Source organism: Oncorhynchus masou, chromosome 21 (genome assembly GCF_036934945.1).
Source record: "Oncorhynchus masou masou isolate Uvic2021 chromosome 21, UVic_Omas_1.1, whole genome shotgun sequence".
NCBI classification, from domain to species: Eukaryota; Metazoa; Chordata; class Actinopteri; order Salmoniformes; family Salmonidae; genus Oncorhynchus; species Oncorhynchus masou.
The window spans coordinates 54,035,848-54,051,969 of NC_088232.1; the positions used below are offsets into that span (position 1 = coordinate 54,035,848).

General features: G+C 44.7%; 1 protein-coding gene across 1 annotated transcript in view; it reads right to left on the reverse strand.

Annotated features, from left to right (window-relative positions):
• The window catches only part of map4k5 (mitogen-activated protein kinase kinase kinase kinase 5), a 114,611-nt gene that overhangs the window by 61,625 nt on the left and 36,864 nt on the right, over positions 1–16,122 (reverse strand). The window contains 2 exon segments of the mRNA XM_064927048.1: positions 5,822–5,889; positions 11,234–11,292. Of these exon segments, the coding sequence (XP_064783120.1) occupies positions 5,822–5,889; positions 11,234–11,292 (127 nt within the window).

The window sequence follows — 16,122 nt, forward strand, 5'->3', positions numbered from 1 at the left end:
CCGTTGGTTCTAAGTGTGTAGGCTACCACTGACTAGTTTACATCCTGTTGGTTCTAAGTGTGTAGGCTACCACTGTTCTATTTACATCCTGTTGGTTCTAATTAGATAGGCTACCACTGACTAGTTCAATTGGTTCTAAGTGTGAGGCTACCACTGTTACTAACATCCCGTTGGTTCTAAGTAGACCACTGTTTAACAGATGTTCTAATAGGCTACCACTGTAACTGTTTACATCTTGGTTCTAAGTGTGTAGGCTACCACTGTTACTAGTTTAACATCCTGTTGGTTCTAAGTGTGTAGGCTACCACTGTTACTAGTTTACATCCTGTTGGTTCTAAGTGTGTAGGCTACCACTGTTACTAGTTTACATCCTGTTGGTTCTAAGTGTGTAGGCTACCACTGACTAGTTTACATCCTGTTGGTTCTAAGTGTGTAGGCTACCACTGTAACTAGTTTACATCCTGTTGGTTCTAAGTGTGTAGGCTACCACTGACTAGTTTACATCCTGTTGGTTCTAAGTGTGTAGGCTACCACTGTTACTAGTTTACATCCTGTTGGTTCTAAGTGTGTAGGCTACCACTGTAACTAGTTTACATCATGTTGGTTCTAAGTGTGTAGGATACCACTGTAACTAGTTTACATCATGTTGGTTCTAAGTGTGTAGGCTACCACTGTTACTAGTTTACATCCTGTTGGTTCTAAGTGTGTAGGCTACCACTGTTACTAGTTTACATCCCGTTGGTTCTAAGTGTGTAGGCTACCACTGACTAGTTTACATCCTGTTGGTTCTAAGCGTGTAGGCTACCACTGTTACTAGTTTACATCCTGTTGGTTCTAAGTGTGTAGGCTACCACTGTAACTAGTTTTACATATTGGTTCTAAGTGTGTAGGCTACCACTGTAACTTGTTTACATCCTGTTGGTTCTAAGTGTGTAGACTACCACTGTAACTAGTTGAACATCCTGTTGGTTCTAAGTGTGTAGGCTACCACTAACTAGTTGTATATTCTGTTGGTTCTAAGTCTGTAGGATACCACTGTAACTAGTTTACATCCTGTTGGTTCTAAGTGTGTAGGCTACCACTGTGACTAGTTGTACATTCTGTTGGTTTTAAGTGTGTAGGATACCACTGTAACTGGTTTAACATTCTGTTGGTTCTAAGTGTTTAGGCTACCACTAACTAGTTTACATCCCGTTGGTTATAAGTGTGTAGGCTGCCATTGTAACTAGTTTTACATATTGGTTCTAAGTGTGTAGGCTACCACTGTAACTTGTTTACATCCTGTTGGTTCTAAGTGTGTAGACTACCACTGTAACTAGTTTACATTCTGTTGGTTCTAAGTCTGTAGGATACCACTGTTACTAGTTTACATCCTGTTGGTTCTAAGTGTGTAGGCTACCACTGTAACTAATTTACATCATGTTGGTTCTAAGTGTGTAGACTACCACTGTAACTAGTTTACATCCTGTTGGTTATAAGTCTGTAGGCTACCACTGTAACTAGTTTTACATATTGGTTCTAAGTGTGTAGGCTACCACTGTAACTAGTTTTACATTTTGGTTTGTGTTCTACTGTAACTCGTTGTATATTCTGTTGGTTCTAAGTGTGTATGCTACCACTAGTTTTACATTCTGTTGGTTCTAAGTGTGTAGGCTACCTAACTGTTTACACGTTGGTTATAAGTGTTACATCCTGTTGGTTCTAAGTGTGTAGGCTACCACTGTAACTAGTTTTACATTCTGTTGGTTCTAAGTGTGTAGGCTACCACTGTTACTAGTTTACATCCTGTTGGTTCTAAGCGTGTAGGCTACCACTGACTAGTTTACATCCTGTTGGTTCTAAGTGTGTAGGCTACCACTGTTACTAGTTTACATCCGGTTGGTTATAAGTCTGTAGGCTACCACTGTAACTAGTTTTACATTCTGTTGGTTCTAAGTGTGTAGGCTACCACTGTAACTAACTTAACATTCTGTTGAGTAGACAGACAAGACAATGTTTCAGAAATCGCGGGTGGTGCAGCATATTTAGATTGACGAAAAAGTTACCAAAAACATTGTTGAATTGAAACAATTGGGTTTACAGGTCCACAACAGCCTGGTGGGTTTTACAGCTACGTTAAGAGCACGGCAGGGCATCCGGATGGGTATGAACGGAGCAGGGTGGCACACAGCCGGGCAGCAGCACAGCGGCTGCCTTTAACCCCATCGGCAAAGACAGCCATCACAACAGATAGTGGAGTGGAGTGGGTCAATGGCAACCTACCACAGGACATTCAAGTTGCCTGCCCCATCAGCACCCTTTTCCCTATATAGTGCACTACGTTTGACCGGGACCTATTGGGTTCAAACTGGCTCTGGTCAAAAGTAGGGAAATAGGAATAGTAGGGAATAGAGTGCCATTGAAGAAAACATACACAGGGTGTTGTTAGTGTTACCGTTGGAACAACTCGTCCTCAACGCTTTTCAGAAGGCTCCTTCGGAAGGACAGGCGAAGAAGAGGAGCAACGGAGAGGAAGGACAGGCGAAGAAGAAAGCAACGGAGAGGAAGGACAGGAGAAGAAGAAAACAAAAAACAAAAAGGACAGTCAAAGCACGTGGACGGACAAGAACCTTGCTCTTTCACAACTTGGTACAAACACGCCAGACTACATGGAGACAGGTAGGCGTGTAGGGTCAAAGGTCATGCTTTGAGAAGAGAACAGGGTAGCTAGCTCCACACAAACTAAGGTGAAACGGAAACAGGTCAGTCCATGGGTGTCAAATTCATTCCCATGAAGTTATCTAGTGTATATTTAGTCATTTATTTTCTATTTTGGATCCAATTAAGATCTAGACAACAAGGTGAGGGGACTGATCAGTGATCTGTGCCTGGAGTCATAAAGCGTCTCAGTGTAGGAGTGCTGATCTAGGATCAGGTCCCTTGCTGTCCATATAACCTCATTCATTATGATCTAGGATCAGGTCCCTCGCTGTCCATATAACCTCATTATGATCTAGGATCAGGTCCCTCGCTGTCCATATAACCTCATTATGATCTAGGATCAGGTCCCTTGCTGTCCATATAACCTCACTATGATCTAGGATCAGGTCCCACGCTGTCCATATAACCTCATTATGATCTAGGATCAGGTCCCTCGCTGTCCATATAACCTCATTCATTATGATCTAGGATCAGGTCCCTTGCTGTCCATATAACCTCATTCATCATGATCTAGGATCAGGTCCCACGCTGTCCATATAACTCATTCATTATGATCTAGGATCAGGTCCCTCGCTGTCCATATAACCATTCATTATGATCTAGGATCAGGTCCTCGCTGTCCATATAACCTCATTATGATCTAGGATCAGGTCCCTCGCTGTCCATATAACCTCATTCATTATGATCTAGGATCAGGTCCCTCGCTGTCCATATAACCTCTCATTATGATCTAGGATCAGGTCCTCGCTGTCCATATAACCTCATTATGATCTAGGATCAGGTCCCTCGCTGTCCATATAACCTCCTCATTATGATCTAGGATCAGGTCCCTCGCTGTCCATATAACCTCATTCATTATGATCTAGGATCAGGTCCCACGCTGTCCATATAACCTCATTATGATCTAGGATCAGGTCCCTTGCTGTCCATATAACCTCATTATGATCTAGGATCAGGTCCCTCGCTGTCCATATAACCTCATTATGATCTAGGATCAGGTCCCTCGCTGTCCATATAACCTCATTATGATCTAGGATCAGGTCCCTCGCTGTCCATATAACCTCATTATGATCTAGGATCAGGTCCCTTGCTGTCCATATAACCTCATTCATTAACCTCATTATGATCTAGGATCAGGTCCCTTGCTGTCCATATAACCTCATTATGATCTAGGATCAGGTCCCACGCTGTCCATATAACCTCATTATGATCTAGGATCAGGTCCCACGCTGTCCATATAACCCTCATTATGATCTAGGATCAGGTCCCACACTGTCCATATAACCTCATTATGATCTAGGATCAGGTCCCTCGCTGTCCATATAACCTCATTATGATCTAGGATCAGGTCCCACGCTGTCCATATAACCTCATTCATTATGATCTAGGATCAGGTCCCACGCTGTCCATATAACCTCATTATGATCTAGGATCAGGTCCCTCGCTGTCCATATAACCTCATTATGATCTAGGATCAGGTCCCTCGCTGTCCATATAACCTCATTATGATCTAGGATCAGGTCCCTCGCTGTCCATATAACCTCATTATGATCTAGGATCAGGTCCCTCGCTGTCCATATAACCTCATTATGATCTAGGATCAGGTCCCTCGCTGTCCATATAACCTCATTATGATCTAGGATCAGGTCCTCGCTGTCCATATAACCTCATTATGATCTAGGATCAGGTCCCTCGCTGTCCATATAAGGTCCCGCTGTCCATATAACCTCATTATGATCTAGGATCAGGTCCCTTGCTGTCCATATAACCTCATTCATTATGATCTAGGATCAGGTCCCTCGCTGTCCATATAACCTCATTATGATCTAGGATCAGGTCCCACGCTGTCCATATAACCTCATTATGATCTAGGATCAGGTCCCACGCTGTCCATATAACCTCATTATGATCTAGGATCAGGTCCTCGCTGTCCATATAACCTCATTATGATCTAGGATCAGGTCCCTCGCTGTCCATATAACCTCATTATGATCTAGGATCAGGTCCTCGCTGTCCATATAACCTCATTATGATCTAGGATCAGGTCCCTCGCTGTCCATATAACCTCATTATGATCTAGGATCAGGTCCCTCGCTGTCCATATAACCTCATTATGATCTAGGATCAGGTCCTCGCTGTCCATATAACCTCATTCATTATGATCTAGGATCAGGTCCCACGCTGTCCATATAACCTCATTATGATCTAGGATCAGGTCCTCGCTGTCCATATAACCTCATTATGATCTAGGATAACGCTGTCCATATAACCTCATTATGATCTAAAGGGGTTAAACTGGTCCGAGATGAGCACTCTTACTGTAAGAAGCTTTATGGGTACAGTCCCTGATCAAATCAAATACAAGGGAGAAGTAAAAACATGCCGCCCCCCCTTGACCCTCCATGGAATGATCCCTGTAGTGTGGGCAAGTCTCACAGCCAGGTGATGCAGGTAGGTTTCACAAAATTATTCACACAACAAAACTCAGTAAATGTTCAAAACCTACTCAACACCTATAAAAAGACAAAACGGAAAACTAGAAAGCTTGAGCAGAGTTGATGATTTACAGATGTATTGATTACTAAAAGGTATTGATTACTAAAAGGTATTGATTACTAAAAGGTATTGATTACTAAAAGGTATTGATTACTAAAAAGGTATTGATTACTAAAAGGTATTGATTACTAAAAGGTATTGATTACTAAAAAGGTATTGATTACTAAAAGGTATTGATTACTAAAAGGTATTGATTACAAAAAGGTATTGATGACTAATGCCAGGGCTCTCGTGCTGTCCTGTGTACCAATGGTCTAATGGAGAGGAACCATCCCACTCTCTTAAAAATTGTTGTTGGGTGCGTAAAACCAGCCAAAAATGTCATGAGTCCACATTAAAAAATATATACATATTACCTCTTGTTTTGGTTTATCTAGTTTTATGACATTTTTAAGTGTGGAGGGAGACATTCCATTTTGTCTTAACCATGGAGGTATTCAACAGTCGCGTGGCAGACTCACATTGGACCAGACAAGACAGGAGACAGCCCCAGCCAGCTAAAAACAGAAGCCTGGAGCCATTAACGGAGGCGTTGCCGTGACGACGGTTACCATGGGGTTCTTACCTGGCCGTGATGCCTCCCTCTGCGAATGGGCTCCAGGGGGAGGGGAAATCGCTCTGTTTAGTCACATCCTGGAAAGACCACGGCAATAAACAAACAAGACAGTTAGTTCCAGAACACCAGGGGGCTGCGTAGAAAATGGCACCCTATAGAGTAGTGAACAACCTTCGACAATGGCTCTTGTGTATAAAAAAAAACTAAAACAACAGGTGTAGACCTTAGCGAAATGTTTACTTAAAAGCCCTTAACCAACAATGCAGTTATAAGATAAGTACAACATTTAAAACAATAACAGTAAGAAATAATTAAAGAGCAGCAGTAAAATAACAGTAGCGAGGCTATATACAGGGTATTACAGTACAGAGTCAATGTGGAGGCTATATACAGGGTATTACGGTACAGAGTCAATGTGGAGGCTATATACAGGGGTTACTGGTACAGAGTCAATGTGGAGGCTATATACAGGGGTACCAGTACAGAGTCAATGTGGAGGCTATATACAGGGGTTACCGGTACAGAGTCAATGTGGAGGCTATATACAGGGGTACCGGTACAGAGTCAATGTGGAGGCTATATACAGGGGGTACCGGTACAGAGTCAATGTGGAGGCTATATACAGGGGTTACCGGTACAGAGTCAATGTGGAGGCTATATACAGGGTATTACGGTACAGAGTCAATGTGGAGGCTATATACAGGGGTTACCGGTACAGAGTCAATGTGGAGGCTATATACAGGGGTTACCGGTACAGAGTCAATGTGGAGGCTATATACAGGGGTTACCGGTACAGAGTCAATGTGGAGGCTATATACAGGGGTACCGGTACAGAGTCAATGTGGAGGCTATATACAGGGGTACCGGTACAGAGTCAATGTGGAGGCTATATACAGGGGTTACCGGTACAGAGTCAATGTGGAGGCTATATACAGGGGGTACCGGTACAGAGTCAATGTGGAGGCTATATACAGGGGGTACCGGTACAGAGTCAATGTGGAGGCTATATACAGGGGTTACCAGTACAGAGTCAATGTGGAGGCTATATACAGGGGGTACCGGTACAGAGTCAATGTGGAGGCTATATACAGGGGGTACCGGTACAGAGTCAATGTGGAGGCTATATACAGGGGTTACCGGTACAGAGTCAATGTGGAGGCTATATACAGGGGGTATCGGTACAGAGTCAATGTGGAGGCTATATACAGGGGTTACCGGTACAGAGTCAATGTGGAGGCTATATACAGGGTATTACGGTACAGAGTCAATGTGGAGGCTATATACAGGGGTTACCGGTACAGAGTCAATGTGGAGGCTATATACAGGGGTTACCGGTACAGAGTCAATGTGGAGGCTATATACAGGGGTTACCGGTACAGAGTCAATGTGGAGGCTATATACAGGGGTACCGGTACAGAGTCAATGTGGAGGCTATATACAGGGGGTACCGGTACAGAGTCAATGTGGAGGCTATATACAGGGGTTACGGTACAGAGTCAATGTGGAGGCTATATACAGGGGGTATCGGTACAGAGTCAATGTGGAGGCTATATACAGGGGTACCGGTACAGAGTCAATGTGGAGGCTATATACAGGGGTTACGGTACAGAGTCAATGTGGAGGCTATATACAGGGGTTACCGGTACAGAGTCAATGTGGAGGCTATATACAGGGGTTACCGGTACAGAGTCAATGTGGAGGCTATATACAGGGGTACCGGTACAGAGTCAATGTGGAGGCTATATACAGGGGTACCGGTACAGAGTCAATGTGGAGGCTATATACAGGGGTTACCGGTACAGAGTCAATGTGGAGGCTATATACAGGGGGTATCGGTACAGAGTCAATGTGGAGGCTATATACAGGGGGTACCGGTACAGAGTCAATGTGGAGGCTATATACAGGGGGTACCGGTACAGAGTCAATGTGGAGGCTATATACAGGGGGTACCAGTACAGAGTCAATGTGGAGGCTATATACAGGGGTTACCGGTACAGAGTCAATGTGGAGGCTATATACAGGGGTTACCGGTACAGAGTCAATGTGGAGGCTATATACAGGGGGTACCGGTACAGAGTCAATGTGGAGGCTATATACAGGGGGTACCGGTACTGAGTCAATGTGGAGGCTATGTACAGGGTATTACAGTACATAGTCAATGTGGAGGCTATATACAGGGTATTACAGTACAGAGTCAATGTGGAGGCTATATACAGGGGGTACAGAGTCAATGTGGAGGCTATATACAGAGGGTACCAGTACAGAGTCAATGTGGAGGCTATATGTCAGAAGGTGAATTCACCAATTTGTAAGTCGCTCTGGATAAGAGCGTCTGCTAAATGACTTAAATGTAAATGATATACAGGGGGTACCAGTACAGAGTCAATGTGGAGGCTATATACAGGGGGTACCAGTACAGAGTCAATGTGGAGGCTATATACAGGGGGTACCAGTACAGAGTCAATGTGGAGGCTATATACAGGGGTACCGGTACAGAGTCAATGTGGAGGCTATATACAGGGGTTACCGGTACAGAGTCAATGTGGAGGCTATATACAGGGGTACCGGTACAGAGTCAATGTGGAGGCTATATACAGGGGTACCGGTACAGAGTCAATGTGGAGGCTATATACAGGGGTTACCGGTACAGAGTCAATGTGGAGGCTATATACAGGGTTTTACGGTACAGAGTCAATGTGGAGGCTATATACAGGGGTTACCGGTACAGAGTCAATGTGGAGGCTATATACAGGGGTTACCGGTACAGAGTCAATGTGGAGGCTATATACAGGGGTTACCGGTACAGAGTCAATGTGGAGGCTATATACAGGGGTTACCGGTACAGAGTCAATGTGGAGGCTATATACAGGGGTTACCGGTACAGAGTCAATGTGGAGGCTATATACAGGGGGTACCGGTACAGAGTCAATGTGGAGGCTATATACAGGGGGTACCGGTACAGAGTCAATGTGGAGGCTATATACAGGGGTTACCGGTACAGAGTCAATGTGGAGGCTATATACAGGGTATTACGGTACAGAGTCAATGTGGAGGCTATATACAGGGGTTACCGGTACAGAGTCAATGTGGAGGCTATATACAGGGGTTACCGGTACAGAGTCAATGTGGAGGCTATATACAGGGGTTACCGGTACAGAGTCAATGTGGAGGCTATATACAGGGGGTACGGTACAGAGTCAATGTGGAGGCTATATACAGGGGGTACCGGTACAGAGTCAATGTGGAGGCTATATACAGGGGTTACCGGTACAGAGTCAATGTGGAGGCTATATACAGGGGGTATCGGTACAGAGTCAATGTGGAGGCTATATACAGGGGTACCGGTACAGAGTCAATGTGGAGGCTATATACAGGGGTTATTACAGAGTCAATGTGGAGGCTATATACAGGGGTTACCGGTACAGAGTCAATGTGGAGGCTATATACAGGGGTTACCGGTACAGAGTCAATGTGGAGGCTATATACAGGGGGTACCGGTACAGAGTCAATGTGGAGGCTATATACAGGGGGTACCGGTACAGAGTCAATGTGGAGGCTATATACAGGGGTTACCGGTACAGAGTCAATGTGGAGGCTATATACAGGGGGTATCGGTACAGAGTCAATGTGGAGGCTATATACAGGGGGTACCGGTACAGAGTCAATGTGGAGGCTATATACAGGGGTTACCGGTACAGAGTCAATGTGGAGGCTATATACAGGGGGTACCAGTACAGAGTCAATGTGGAGGCTATATACAGGGGTTACCGGTACAGAGTCAATGTGGAGGCTATATACAGGGGTTACCGGTACAGAGTCAATGTGGAGGCTATATACAGGGGTACCGGTACAGAGTCAATGTGGAGGCTATATACAGGGGTACCGGTACAGAGTCAATGTGGAGGCTATATACAGGGTATTACAGTACAGAGTCAATGTGGAGGCTATATACAGGGTATTACAGTACAGAGTCAATGTGGAGGCTATATACAGGGGGTACAGAGTCAATGTGGAGGCTATATACAGAGGGTACCAGTACAGAGTCAATGTGGAGGCTATATGTCAGAAGGTGAATTCACCAATTTGTAAGTCGCTCTGGATAAGAGCGTCTGCTAAATGACTTAAATGTAAATGATATACAGGGGGTACCAGTACAGAGTCAATGTGGAGGCTATATACAGGGGGTACCAGTACAGAGTCAATGTGGAGGCTATATACAGGGGGTACCAGTACAGAGTCAATGTGGAGGCTATATACAGGGGGTACCGATACAGAGTCAATGTGGAGGCTATATACAGGGTATTACAGTACAGAGTCAATGTGGAGGCTATATACAGGGTATTACAGTACAGAGTCAATGTGGAGGCTATATACAGGGGGTACCAGTACAGAGTCAATGTGGAGGCTATATACAGGGGGTACCGGTACAGAGTCAATGTGGAGGCTATATACAGGGGGTACCGGTACAGAGTCAATGTGGAGGCTATATACAGGGTATTACAGTACAGAGTCAATGTGGAGGCTATATACAGGGTATTACAGTACAGAGTCAATGTGGAGGCTATATACAGGGGGTACAGAGTCAATGTGGAGGCTATATACAGAGGGTACCAGTACAGAGTCAATGTGGAGGCTATATGTCAGAAGGTGAATTCACCAATTTGTAAGTCGCTCTGGATAAGAGCGTCTGCTAAATGACTTAAATGTAAATGATATACAGGGGGTACCAGTACAGAGTCAATGTGGAGGCTATATACAGGGGGTACCAGTACAGAGTCAATGTGGAGGCTATATACAGGGGGGTACCAGTACAGAGTCAATGTGGAGGCTATATACAGGGGTACCGATACAGAGTCAATGTGGAGGCTATATACAGAGTATTACGGTACAGAGTCAATGTGGAGGCTTATACAGGAGGCCGATACAGAGTCAATGTGGAGGCTATATACAGGGGGTACCGATACAGAGCCAATGTGGAGGCTATATACAGGGGTACCAGTACAGAGTCAATGTGGAGGCTATATACAGGGGGTACCAGTACAGAGTCAATGTGGAGGCTATATACAGGTGGTACCAGTACAGAGTCAATGTGGAGGCTATATACAGGGGGTACCGATACAGAGTCAATGTGGAGGCTATATACAGGGGTACCAGTACAGAGTCAATGTGGAGGCTTTATACAGGGGGTACCGATACAGAGTCAATGTGGAGGCTATATACAGGGGGTACCGGTACAGAGTCAATGTGGAGGCTATATACAGGGGGTACCAGTACAGAGTCAATGTGGAGGCTATATACAGGGTATTACGGTACAGAGTCAATGCAGGCCGAGTCTGAAATGGCACCCCATATGCTAGTCAAAAATAAGCAAAAATCACAAATAACCAATGAAATTGCTTATGTAATATTAAATATATTCACCATTTCAGTGTGAGCCTCTGTTTCCTTCCTCAGTGGAGGTTCAAACTTCACTTTATCAACTGTGGAAGAGAGAAGAAGGCTTTGAAGAAGTGGCATTGAGACATTACACACTCCAGTCAGTAGGGGGAGCCAGATCCCAACACTCCAACCATCACAACAAACCATACCAGTATCCTTAATGCATCAACACTGAGTAAATCCTTAAAGACACCGACTGATCTTAGACCAGTTTCGCATTTCTCCACATAATGGTTGAGGTTAGGTTGTGGTGAGGAGAAACTCATCCTAGATCTGCACATTGGGGAAAATTCAAACCAGAGCCATCAACACAAAGGGCAGGCCAGGCTCTCTCCGTTAATTAGGATCTCACATTCAGGCACTATGTGAGTCCCAAAATGGTACCCGATAGAGAGCATCACTTTTAACCAAGGTTCTCTGGTAGAATAAAGATCCATTTCTGACATGCCTTGTTCGAATGCTTCCTGCTTCCTTCCTTCCTTCCTTCCTTCCTTCCTTCCTTCCTTCCTTCCTTCCTTCCCACTGTGGCCCCTCCTAATGAGTTCAGATTTTTGTGGCCCCTTCCCCCCACTCTATATTATCAGAGCATCAAGCATCATCACCTGTAGCCCAACTGATGCAGCGTAGTGGCGATACATAAAGGTAAAGTGGTCATATCTAGTCAGTTGTACAACTGAATGCATTCAACTGAAATGTGTCTTCCGCTTTTAACCCAACACCTCTGAATGAATCAGAGAGGTGCATGGAGGAGGGCTGGCTTTAAATCGACATCCACGTCATCGGTGCCCGAGGGAACAGGACGTTTAACTGCATTGCTCAGGGGCAGGAGGACAGATTTCCCATTCAAGGCGCCCCGTTTTCCCGTTAAGGCGCCCCGTTTTCCGTTAAGGCGCCCCGTTTTCCCATTAAGGCGCCCCGTTTTCCCGTTAAAGCGCCCGTTTTCCCGTTAAGGCGCCCCGTTTTCCCGTTAAGGCGCCCCGTTTTCCCGTTAAGGCGCCCGTTTTCCCGTTAAGGCGCCCGTTTTCCCGTTAAGGCGCCCCGTTTTCCCGTTAAGGCGCCCGTTTTCCGTTAAGGCGCCCGTTTTTCCCGTTAAGGCGCCCCGTTTTCCGTTAAGGCGCCCGTTTTTCCCGTTAAGGCGCCCCGTTTTCCCGTTAAGGCGCCCCGTTTTTCCCGTTAAGGCGCCCCGTTTTCCCGTTAAGGCGCCCGTTTTCCCGTTAAGGCGCCCCGTTTCCCGTTAAGGCGCCCGTTTTCCCATTAAAGCGCCCCGTTTTCCCATTAAGGGCCCCGTTTTTCCCATTAAGGCGCCCCGTTTTCCCGTTAAGGCGCCCGTTTTCCCGTTAAGGCGCCCGTTTTCCCGTTAAGGCGCCCGTTTTCCCGTTAAGGCGCCCTGTGGCCTGTGCTCCGTTGCCCTTTAAAAATAGCTCCGTTGCGCCTAAACCAAGCTTGAAACTCTGGTTGTAAAGATGCATTTGTAAAACAATTTGACGGATTACAGTAGAGAAATACTGTAAACGTGCCAGCAGGGAATGTTGGGATTACATTTACATTACATTTAAGTCTTTTAGCAGACGCACTTATCCAGAGCGACTTACAAATTGGTGAATTCACCTTCTGACATCCAGTGGAACAGCCACTTTACAATAGTGCATCTAAATCATTTAAGGGGGGGGGGTGAGAAGGATTACTTATCCTATCCTAGGTATTCCTTGAAGAGGGATGCCAGTCTTTTTTTTTAAAACAGAAGGCCACAACTCTGCTTTCAAAATTTTTTTTTTACCGCGATTGCATTTAGTATTGTTGTGCATTGACTGCTTGTCAGAATACGTTTCTCCTCCTTTGGTTCTCGCAACTTGAATGAGAGGAATATGTATTTTGCATAGAACCAATGGTGGAAAAAGTACCCAATTGTCATACTTGAGTAAAAGATCCCTTAATAGAAAATGACTCAAGTAAAAGTGAAAGTCACCCAGTAAAATACACCTTGAGTAAAAGTCTAAAAGTATTTGGTTTTAATATATACTTAAGTATCAAAATAAAAAAGTATAACTTAATTCAAATTCCTTATATTAAGCAAACCAGACCACCGTTTTCTTGTTATTTAAATGTGGGGATAGCCAGGGACACACTCCAACACGAAGGCATCATTTATAAAAACGAAGCATGTGTGTTTAGTGAGTCCGCCAGGTCAAAGGCAGTAGGGATGACCAGGGAGGTTCTCTTGATAAGGGATTGGACCATTTTCATGTCCTGATAAGCATTCCAAAATGTAACGACTACTTTTAGGTGTCAGGGTAAATATATGGAGCAAAAAGTACAGTATTTTCTTTAGGAAGAGGGAGAAGGGGGAGAATATAGATTATTCATGGTCAGGGGAGAAGGGTTATAGACTACTGAATATAGATTATTCATGGTTAGGGGAGAAGGGGTTATAGACTATTGAATATAGATTATTCATGGTCAGGGGAGAAGGGGGTATAGACTACTGAATATAGATTATTCATGGTCAGGGGAGAAGGGGTTATAGACTATTGAATATAGATTATTCATGGTCAGGGGAGAAGGGGTTATAGACTACTGAATATAGATTATTCATGGTCAGGGGAGAAGGGGTTATAGACTATTGAATATAGATTATTCATGGTTAGGGGAGAAGGGGTTATAGACTACTGAATATAGATTATTCATGGTCAGGGGAGAAGGGGTTATAGACTATTGAATATAGATTATTCATGGTCAGGGGAGAAGGGGTTATAGACTATTGAATATAGATTATTCATGGTCAGGGGAGAAGGGGTTATAGACTACTGAATATAGATTATTCATGGTCAGGGGAGAAGGGGTTATAGACTACTGAATATAGATTATTCATGGTTAGGGGAGAAGGGGTTATAGACTATTGAATATAGATTATTCATGGTCAGGGCAGAAGGGGTTATAGACTATTGAATATAGATTATTCATGGTCAGGGGAGAAGGGGTTATAGACTATTGAATATAGATTATTCATGGTTAGGAGAGAAGGGGTTATAGACTATTGAATATAGATTATTCATGGTCAGGGGAGAAGGGGTTATAAACTACTGAATATAGATTATTCATGGTCAGGGGAGAAGGGGTTATAGACTACTGAATATAGATTATTCATGGTTAGGGGAGAAGGGGTTATAGACTACTGAATATAGATTATTCATGGTCAGGGGAGAAGGGGTTATAGACTACTGAATATAGATTATTCATGGTTAGGGGAGAAGGGGTTATAGACTACTGAATATAGATTATTCATGGTTAGGGGAGAAGGGGTTATAGACTACTGAATATAGATTATTCATGGTTAGGGGAGAAGGGGTTATAGACTACTGAATATAGATTATTCATGGTCAGGGGAGAAGGGGTTATAGACTATTGAATATAGATTATTCATGGTCAGGGGAGAAGGGGTTATAGACTACTGAATATAGATTATTCATGGTCAAGGGATAAGGGGTTATAGACTACTGAATATAGATTATTCTTGGTTAGGGGAGAAGGTTGTAGACCATTGAATATGGAGGATTCACGTTGCAGTTAGAGCAGCTATTGTGCCGTTTCCTCCCTCATGTTGTTGGAAACCAAAGCTAAAGTGTTATGCAGATCGGGACAGTGAAGCTTCATGATAATCATAAATGTGCATTTTTGTCCAATAAACTAATGACTTGCATGGACACGTAGTTATGATGTTCAGGATTTGTTTTGTTTTTTGGGGGGTGGGGGGGTCAAATGTGAAACAATACCGGACCAAATGAAAAAATGAATAAAATGTGACAAATAATCAAACTCTGATTTCAAGCTATTGCTCAAAACTGTGTGTGAAATTCCATTTCTACGAACATGGGAGTGTCCTAACAATCATGCATATCAGTTCAGTACCCACAGCATAACAGAGATATATTTATTTGGGAGATAAATTTATTTGGGAGATAAATTTGGTAGAACAGACATGCTTCTGTATTGGACTGTCATCAACACCCCCAACAGATTTTTAAAACAGAAATCTGTTGCAGTGTGTCTGGTGTAAAGTAACCAATTTTTCCCAAATGAGAACCGTCCCACCCATCTGGCACTCTCGGCAGGCTTCAAGCAAATGTTCAACACGATTTGAAAGATATTGAATAGTATTTGAACCCAGCGTGTCCGCTGCTCTCCCACGGGTCCTGGCTCTGAGCCAACCCTGCAGGATTAACACTATGGCCCGCCCCTGCAGGAGACAGACCAGCCAATGGGAGAGCGATTCAGAGCTCTGACTAATTCAACTGGTCGACTAGGGACAAGGGGGTGGGTTTTCCTGTCTAGATACTGTGGGATGTTGACAGATAATCACTGACGGAGGAGGAGAAAGGAGAGGCTGACACTGGAGGATCGAGGAGGACAGAGGAGAAGAGGACCAGAGGAGGAGGACCAGGAGAAGAGGACCAGAGGAGGAGGACCAGGAGAAGAGGACCAGAGGAGGAGGACCAGGAGAAGAGGACCAGAGGAGGAGGACCAGGAGAAGAGGACCAGATGAGGAGGACCAGGAGAAGAGGACCAGAGGAGGAGGACCAGGAGAAGAGGACCAGAGGAGGAGGAGAGGACCAGAGGAGGTGGAGAGGACCAGAGGAGGAGGAGAGGACCAGAGGAGGAGGAGAGGACCAGAGGAGGAGGAGAGGACCAGAGGAGGAGGAGAGGACCAGAGGAGGAGGAGAGGACCAGAGGAGGAGAGGACCAGAGGAGGAGGAGAGGACCAGAGGAGGAGAGGACCAGAGGAGGTGGAGAGGACCAGAGGAGGAGGACCAGGAGAAGAGGACCAGAGGAGGAGGAGAGGACCAGAGGAGGTGGAGAGGACCAGAGGAGGAGGA